Source organism: Periplaneta americana, chromosome 15 (assembly GCF_040183065.1).
Source record: "Periplaneta americana isolate PAMFEO1 chromosome 15, P.americana_PAMFEO1_priV1, whole genome shotgun sequence".
In the NCBI taxonomy this organism is placed as follows: Eukaryota; Metazoa; Arthropoda; class Insecta; order Blattodea; family Blattidae; genus Periplaneta; species Periplaneta americana.
Window position 1 is genome coordinate 165,424,743 of NC_091131.1, and position 10,092 is coordinate 165,434,834.

At 35.6% G+C, this 10,092-nt stretch overlaps 2 protein-coding genes across 3 annotated transcripts in view; one reads left to right on the top strand and one right to left on the bottom strand.

The window, feature by feature from the left end:
- The window catches only part of LOC138715500 (uncharacterized), a 140,987-nt gene extending 133,250 nt beyond the window's left edge, over positions 1–7,737 (bottom strand). Inside the window, exon 1 of the mRNA XM_069848475.1 lies at positions 7,633–7,737. Within this exon, the coding sequence (XP_069704576.1) occupies positions 7,633–7,687 (55 nt within the window). The 5' untranslated portion in view covers positions 7,688–7,737. The remainder of the gene's footprint in view (positions 1–7,632) is intronic.
- The window catches only part of LOC138715501 (nucleolar protein 12-like), a 309,079-nt gene that overhangs the window by 224,492 nt on the left and 74,495 nt on the right, over positions 1–10,092 (top strand). The window lies entirely within an intron of this gene.

Consider the following 10,092-nt stretch of genomic DNA (forward strand, 5'->3'; position numbering starts at 1 on the left):
GTGCCGTGGAAATTAAACTAGACTCGCTACCAGGTTCAGAAGTACAAGTACTAAGGGACAAATTCCAGAATGTGTTTAGGAAAAACAGTGGATATAAAAAAAATGTGTAAAGTTGCTCAAGTATTGGAGGGTGTGCCTGTAGGTGAAATTGACGGTGTTTGTGTTTGTGACATTCCTCTCTTTAAATATGCACGTCTGACGTCCTGTGATGTGGAAAGATCGCTTTCACAGTATAAGTCGTTGTTCAGAGATAATCGGCATGCATTTGTGATGGAGAATTTGGAGATGACCTTTGTTGTTCACTGCAATTCTCGGCCAACTACTAGCACTCAAGTGTGGTTGGTGAGTACCTAGTAACATTTTTTTTTCAAGCTAAGTAAGGTATTTTTGTCATATTTAAAAAATATATATACTTACTTACAAATGGCTTTTAAGGAACCCGAAGGTTCATTGCCGCCCTCACATAAGCCCGCCATCGGTCCCTATCCTGTGCAAGATTAAGCCAGTCTCTATCATCATACCCCACCTCCCTCAAATCCATTTTAATATTATCCTCCCATCTACGTCTCGGCCTCCCTAAAGGTCTTTTTCCCTCCGGTCTCCCAACTAACACTCTATATGCATTTCTGGATTCGCCCATACGTGCTACATGCCCTGCCCATCTCAAACGTCTGGATTTCAAGTTCCTAATTATGTCAGGTGAAGAATACAATGCGTGCAGTTCTGTGTTCTGTAACTTTCTCCATTCTCCTGTAACTTCATCCCGCTTAGCCCCAAATATTTTCCTAAGCACCTTATTCTCAAACACCCTTAACCTATGTTCCTCTCTCAGAGTGAGAGTCCAAGTTTCACAGCCATATAGAAGAACCGGTAATATAACTGTTTTATAAATTCTAACTTTCAGATTTTTGGACAGCAGACTGGATGATAAGAGCTTCTCAACCGAATAATAACAGGCATTTCCCATATTTATTCTGCGTTTAATTTCCTCCCGAGTGTCATTTATATTTGTTACTGTTGCTCCAAGATATTTGAATTTTTCCACCTCTTCGAAGGATAAATCTCCAGTATTTATATTTCCATTTCGTACAATATTCCCGTCACGAGACATAATCATATACTTTGTCTTTTCGGGATTTACTTCCAAACCGATCGCTTTACTTGCTTCAAGTAAAATTTCCGTGTTTTCCCTAACCGTTTGTGTATTTTCTCCTAACATATTCACGTATATTTTTTTTATTTTTAGCAAATATTTTCGTACTTTTTAGCACATAAAAAATAAATATATTTAAATTTTTAGGACATAAAAATCCGCTCACTAGTGATGAGTACAGGTAAGTTTTGTTGTTCATGTGACTAAACATGCACAAAGATTTACGTATAAGTAAATCGAGGAAAATATCTTTTAAAAGTCGCATACGTTCATATTACCGACTACTGTAACTTAGTGCAGTGTTTAAACGTGAGAGAAGAAATCAAGACATTGCAAACTTTGACTTATTGCATATGAAAAACTAATACAGGGTGCGTCAGAAAGAACGGATGGATTTCACAGGGCAAGAAAATTGTAAGGATTCATCAAATCAAAAATTTATTGTTATCAACATATTCACCAATACATGCAGTTTATTTATAGAAAACAATATAATTCATATGATGTCCTTGGCTTTCAATACAGGCATCGAGGCGTTTTCTGATGTTCGCCATCACTTTCACAGTCATAGCTGGTGGAATTGCCAAGATTTCTTCACGAATCGCCGTCTTCATTTCATCCAGTATATGTGATCGATGTTTACAAACTTAAGCCTTCAAATGGTCCCAAAGAAAGAACTCGCAGGGCGCGAGATCTTACCGTAGCCTCGGACAATCTCAGTGCAATAGCATGTTTGCGGGCTGATCTTTGAGGTGGCCGGAAAACCTAGTGTCTGTCTCCACATTTGCAGGTGTACACGCGCTCCGTGTTCGTCCAGGTGATTTCTTCTTTAATGTTGAACCTGTGATACGAAATGAAGCCACCCACCGCAAAATTATATTCCGAGTTGGAATCCTAGCGTGACATCCGATGTCGAAATGAGTCCTGAGTGGCGATCACAGACTCTTCATTTTTCAAAAATGTCTCTACGATGAAAGCACGTTGTACGTCAGACCAACACCATGTTCTCAAATGAAACTGCATTCTCTGGCTGGCGCAACAGTCGTGGTCCCCCTCACTATATCCCTCCCCTCGCTGCGTATCGATAATTTGAAATCCATCCGTTCTTTCTGACGCACCCTTTACAACTAATCACAAGATATGTGCTCAACTCCGTAAGCGGTTTAAAACATGAAGGGATGGGAGAGGACAACAAATATTTTCATAGCATGGGCGAACAAACACGACAGACCTCCTGCAGAGCGAACATCGGCGGATATCGAACTCGCCATACTCGACAAAATGAACCGAACTTAGTGTGTACTTAATGAATAGTATGAAAATTAAATAATATATATTTTTATTAATAAGTTAGATATTATAAGCTGAAATAATGTATCGTATAAAAATTATTATTTTATTTATAAATAGGTTGAATATTATAAGTTACAATGATGTGTAGTATCAAAATGGAACGATTATTTTTATGGAATTATGAAATTTATTATATATTACTCTGTTCATTTCATCTACTTTCATCATCCGTATAATTGGTCATCTATTGCTGCTGAGCAACTGTGATTCATTTGAAAATTATGTGAAGAATGCAATTATACTTTCTATCAGTGCTTCCTATAATGAACACTGTCTGTATTAATGTACACTTATATGTATATTGCTGTTGATGTTTAATCATGATTTTGTAATAAAAATTATCTGTATTTAAGCTGACTTATGAAAATCATTTACTGATATTACGAACTTTTTTAGTATCTTTTTGTTGAATATAATAATTATTGAAAGCTTATATTTGCAAAAACGGTTATTACTTGATGCTTTTCAAATAAAGGTTTGCAAGAATTTGTTTTGTGTGTACAGGCTATTAAAGGAATATTTTTCTTTCCTAAAATAAAAATACTTTGTATCTGAATGACGGGGAGAGCAATGTTTCTGCTCCCTGAGAAGTTGTCATGTTAGAATGAAAGTAAGCAAAATATAACCTACATTAATTATTATGTTATTATTATGAACAAGGAATTCATTGACTCAAGATCATAAAAGGCTGAAAAAGTCTGTCGGTAATATAAACAGAAGAACTAACTTTTATACACGAGATCACCCAATTAGCTCATAATATAACTAAGGTATAATATATTTAGTTAAAATTATATTTATAAGAAATCACAAGACATTGTAGTTATACATAGGGTAGAGTAGTATAAATTGCACCGTTTCCTAAATGGCACCACTGCTGTTTTAAAACAAGTTACTGTAGTAGTGTGGTATCTAGTGGTATTGTTACAATCTACCATATGAACTTCCACCATGCCACTTGATTTCTGCCACTTCTTTGTGTCAGCAGCGTGGTGATAGTGTATCTAATATAATCGCTCAGGTAGATGTATATTTAGCTAACATTTTGTAACTAAATAACGGATTTTTATGCAAAGGAATCCATAATCTTAAGATGTTATTGGTTTAAAGAAATATTAAAGAACATTTAACTTAGTAGGATTTTCGAACATGTGGTGATTATAGACTAGAATGAAGGAAATAATAACTTATGACGTAGTTTCTCAATTCGCACCACTTTGTAGGTGCCTAATTCGCACCGGTGCGATTTGAGCAACTGTAGCAATTCTAGCCGTACAAAAGAAGTCCCCAAACTTTTAACTGGACGAGGAATGCATCAGATGGGTGCAATATCAAGTGGTGAAAAGAGCGTTAATACAAGTGTGTGTTGTACAAGCGCGTCAGGTATTTTGTGCCACCTATGACAATTTTTAAACGTCAAACAGTGCATCCTACATTATAAGCTGGTGATCCTTCAGGATCGTTATTTGTTTGCTCTGAGTCAGGTTACATCAACAGTGAACTATTTGTCGAACAGCTCAAAATTTTCATTTGCCACTCAAACCTGCCATAGAAAAAAGTGCTGCTTCTGTATGTCCACCTATACGACCCATTTTAAAAATTCAGAAGCTATTAGATTATTTCGGGAAAATGGTGTTCTCCTCTTTCAGCTTCCTCGTCATAATACTCATAGGCCCAGCCTTTAGATGTTTCTATCTTCAAACCATTTGATACAGCTAAATCATGAAGCAGCTCTTAGGTGGCTTCGAGATAATCGTGGAGAAAAGGTGACGCAGTTTACAGTCTGAACTGCCTGGTGAAGCACATGACAAATGTGTAACAATAAAAGCGCATTCAGGAAGTTTAAATGTTAGGTAATTTATGCTCTATTTTTTCAATTTCATTTGAAGATGCGTTACTCTCTTTCATTAATTTCAATAAACTTGTAATTTGCATTTATTACATTATTCATATTAAATACTGTTCAAAATGTTCAATATTAAAAGCTTTCCTTCATCCTGTTCCCTGCAGATAAAGAGGTGCGATTTAAGAAACCGCAGGTGCTATTTAGGAAACTAGTTGCCTAAATGGCACCACTGACATGTGTTTCGATAATGTCATTCTAATTAAAAAATATTACATCATAGTCAAGAATTCTCTTTTACATGAAAGGTAAATGCTCTGGGAATGTATCTCTGTAAAGGAATACAGAAAATAAAAACTGTATTGTTAAATAAAAATTATGAATCCTAAAGTGGTGCGATATATGCAACCTTACCCTACTAACAGGCGTAGACAGTTTTTTGAAAGATTCAACGTTCATTAAAACACAAAGTAAGGAAACAAACATCATGTAATTCAAGCTACTGCAGTGGGTATGAAAGCTGGACAGATATCTGGCTACCTAAATCATTATGACATGAAGTTAGTCAATTTTGTGACCAGGTATACATACTTTAATCATGGGGAAATATGGACATTATACTTGAGTTAAAATTAATAAAGAAAGCATTGCAGAAACAATTTTATGGAACAGATACAGAAATATTCTTTGAGAGATCATAACACTCACACATTCCGTATTCTAGAATAAATTAAAGTATCCTTTAGTATGGTCCTACGAGGTAACATAAAAATACATAAGTGGATTATGTATAAATATAGTGTGAACTATACGTCAAGAGTCGGCGTAGGCCAAAGAGTATTATTATTATTATTATTATTATTATTATTATTATTATTATTATTATTATTATTATCATTATTATTATCATTAATATCAAAATACCGACATCAAAGAGAGTGGTGAAGAACGTTACAGAAGAATGTCTCATGTTTCAGTATTATGACATGTAATTGTCATTATTGAACCGTTCTGCAGATGTGCGAGATCGTTTCGCGAAAGGTCAACGTATATTTCCGTCAGTTGAATTTTGTTTTGCTAAAAAGTTTAAGATTTTAAATGTTTTGATTAAAAATCATGTAAACCTTGAATATGACCTATGACCTTCGGAAAATATTTGTCCTACATTCTGACAAAGTTCAGAAAATTGAAGTCGTAAGAAATATGCATATTTCGTTTTGTAAATTTTGTCTTCATATTAAAATTAAAAAGTAGAATATAATATTATATGTGTATGGCAAAATACAATTATGATTATTATTATTGTTATTATTATTATTATTATTATTATTATTATTATTATTATTATTATTATTATTATTATTATTGCTAGCCGTACCCGTGCGCTCCGCTGCACCCGTTAGAAATGAATATAAAGTAATTACATAATTAAAATTGGACGTTTGATCCAGGAAACATTCGTGTTTGATAGAAGGATAAATCGTTTAATATGTTACTTAATTTAAATTGTATTTAAAATATTAAAATGCGATCATTTTGATCCAGAGGCCACTCATTTGGTGCAATGACAATTCCTTTAACATGTTATTAATTGTTATTACCAATTATTTTTGGAAAAGCGAAAATTAACAGAAAAATTTTGGCTACAGATTTATTATTATGTTTATATTATATTATATTATATTATATTATGTAAAAAGTGTGTTGATAACGGATGTACTCGAATTAGAAAGTTTTTAGTTTGTTGTGGGAGCTCTTGAATCTCAGGAGGAACAGCTTTTACAACAGCGCAACATAATCTGCTTGGCTCATTACCCAATTTTTTTGCATTGCGTTTATTGCATATATATTTTATGTATTTTAACACGATTCAATTGAGCATAGTTAAAATTTGAATTATAAAATAATGGATTGCTAAGCTAACGTACTATTACTGCATATTAAATCAATACACTCTCGTTGTTCGTTAATTCTCTGACATAAAAATGAATATGTTCATAAACATTATTTTAAGAAATACAGGAAATGAATATACAGAATAACCTATCAATTTTTCTGTGCATAAGAAGCTATTTTAATCTTACCTGTCCTCAATTCACTCACAAGTTACTGTAATAACATTATAGCATTATGTCCATCTAGAGAAATTACACTTTCCAATGGTGAAATAATAATTAATTATACAAATCGGTTAATTTAGCTTCCTATATTACTTCATACAAACACAGAAACATTGTCTGTAGGCTATCTTTCATTGCTTTCGATTGTTGTGTCCAAGGCCCCTTATAGACGGAGCCATTTGTTTTTTATTTCAATACACCGCCTTAGATGGCAGTTATTTTAATTTTAAAACTCATTTATCTCATTAAATATCAGTCCTATCAAAATTTTTCAAAGAATAAAACTTATCAGAAATCATTTTTAAAGAAACTTTTGTTATGTAACATTTTTCATTAAAATCAATAATAAGCGAGATATTTCGATTTATTTAATTCAGGCCCCCTTATAACCCCTCTTTTAAATAACGTATTTTTAATGCCATATAGCCTAAAATCTAACTTACAACGAACTTAATTTATATTCCAATTTTCATCGAAATCCGTTCAGCCATTATGGTGTGAAAAGGTAACAAACATACAGACAGACAGACAGACATACAAACAAAAATAAAAAAAAAAGCGATTTTCGGTTTCAGGATGGTTAATTATACATGTTAACACCAATTGTTTTTAGAAAATCGAAAATTACCAGAAAAATTTTGGCTACAGATTTATTATTAGTATAGATTATTATTATTAATTATTATTATTATTATTATTATTATTATTGTTGTTGTTGTTGTTATTATAAGGTCGTTTAGGTCAACTACATCTCTCAGCCCTGCAACCAAACATGAAGTTTTGCACTATGTCACTATGCCAACAGTCGATAAGAATTATTTTTAACGTACTGCGTTCTTATTCTGTCAATTAGCAATTCGGAATGTGCTGAGATAGATGTACTGCATTAGAGCTGGAACGATATAAGCCAGTTATGCCTTTGCAACATATCGCACAAGGTTTTCTATAAATCCATATTTCGACATTTCAAATTATATGTGCTTTTCATGTACCGGTGTTAATTTATTGCGTTTTAGGTTCGCAACTCTGGTTAATAACTTCAAATGTAGATCCACAAAATATCCATCTCGCATCATATCATGACGAGTGATTAACAATTACACGTAATTTTGTACCAAATACTCGTCTTGTATCATAACGAGTGGCTAATATTGAACACTTACCAGGACTGGCGCAGAGGACGAGCAGGCCCGCCAGGAACGCTTTGCCGAGGAGCATGTCGGAGCGCTACTGACTGGCCTGGCCGTGGAGATAGATAAGGTGTCGTGGGTACCAATGCATGAAGGCCGCGAGTTCGACACTGCTCACAAGATAGCGTATCTTAAACATATTTCAGTTGCGACCAATTGTCTGTCGCTGTAAAATCAGTAATGTCTCATGTTGCCTGCACTGACCCTTCAATTAATTTACCTAAATATATATAATACGATCTCAAGTCCTATGTGCGAAATAAGTGGCGTGTCGACTCCTCCCGAAGTTTTCTAAGAAGTGTCATATTCCTCGTTCAAACATCACCTCCGCCACTGTTACTCTAAACACTTAACAGAGACAGTGTCAGCTCCGCTATGGGACCTCAGTCCTGAAATTGTCAGCTCAGCCATAGAACCTCAATCCTGATATTATCAGCTCCGCTATAGGATCAATTCTGATATTGTCAGCTCCGCCAAAGGACCTCAATCCTGATATTATCAGCTCCGCTATACAATCAATTCTGATAGTCAGCTCCGCCAAAAGACCTCAATCCTGATATTATCAGCTCTGCTATAGGATCATTTCTGATATTGTCAGCTCCGCCAAAGGACCTCAATCCTGATATTATCAGATCCGCTATACAATCAATTCTGATATTGTCAGCTCCGCCAAAGGACCTCAATCCTGATATTATCAGATCCGCTATACAATCAATTCTGATATTGTCAGCTCCGCCAAAGGACCTCAATTCTGATATTATCAGCTCCGCTATAGGATCAATCCTGATATTATCAGCTCCGCTATAGGATCAATTCTGATATTGTCAGCTCAGCCATAGAACCTCAATCCTGATATTATCAGATCCGTTATAGGATCAATTCTGATATTGTCAGCTCCGCCAAAGGACCTCAATCCTGATATTATCAGCTCCGCTATACAATCAATTCTGATATTGTCAGCTCCGCCAAAGGACCTCAATCCTGATATTATCAGCTCCGCTATACAATCAATTCTGATATTGTCAGCTCCGCCAAAGGACCTCAATTCTGATATTATCAGCTCCGCTATAGGATGAATTCTGATATTGTCAGCTCCGCCAAAGGACCTCAATCCTGATATTATCAGCTCCGTTATAGGATCAATTCTGACATTGCCAGCTCCGCCATGGGACCTCAATCGTGATACTATCAGCTCCGCCATGGCATGTCAATTGTGATAGTGTTAGCTCCGCTATGGGATGTCAATAATTGTGATAGTGTCAGCTCTGCTATGAGATCTCAATCCTGATATACTAAAAGCCAGGTTATGAACCGACTAAACCGGAACCAACGTTCTGTTGCTCTCTTTCTGAGCTCTGTTGCCACATAGTGGCGCGAGATTCAAAGCGTGTTCAACGTTTGTCACCGATATGTTTAAAATAACTACTGTCTATAGTTCTCGATAACACTATCAACAATATTAGTAATTAAAATTACTGTTTTTAAGAAAGCACGAGCTAATGACGCTGGTACGAAATGCGACCCGTAATGCACGTGGTACTGAAAATGAATTGGGAAGTTTGGCTACACTGTCTCCGTGATTCCGTTGCCAGATTTTCGTTAGCAGACGACATTTTCACGCGAGGCCAATGAAAAGCTCTGTTCTCGTTCTCCCCTCCACCCCCCACACTCAACGTGTCATCACTGCACAGGCTACCCCTCTAACCCGCACTTTCCTCACGCCCAGCCAACTACTTCCTGTTTAGTCGGTTCATAACCTGGCTTTTAGTATAGTGTCAGCTCCGATATAAAATCAATTCTGACATTGTCAGCTTCACTATGGGATCTCAATCCTGATAGTGTCAGGACCCACATTGGATGTCAATTGTGATAGTGTCAGCTCCGCCATGGAATGTAAATTGTAATAGTGTCAGCTCCGCCATTGGGCCTCAATCCTGAAAGTGTCAGTTCCACCATGGGTTATCAATTGCGATAGTGTCAGGTAGCAGTGGTATCTCAATTCTGATAGTGTCAGCTTCCTTATAGAATAAATTCTGATATTGTCAGCTTCGCCATGGGATCTCAATTCTGATTGTGTCAGCTTCGCTATAAGATCAATTCTGTTATTGTCAGCTCTGCCACAGGATGTCAATTGCGATTGCGTCAGTTCCGCCATGGGATCTCAATTCTGATTGTGTCAGCTTCGCCATAGAATCAATTCTGATATTGTCAGCTCCGCCATGAGATCTCAATCCTCATAGTGCCAGCTACGCTATAGATCAATTATAATGTCAGCTCCGCCATGGGATCTCAATTCCCCCTCACAAAACTAGTCAAAATTTACTATCTCACTTTGCAGACTTTGGATTGACTACGAAATTTTTATTTACAAATTTCTTATATTAAATTGTAATATGTAAAATATATTTTTTAATGAAGTAAAATTTTAAAATA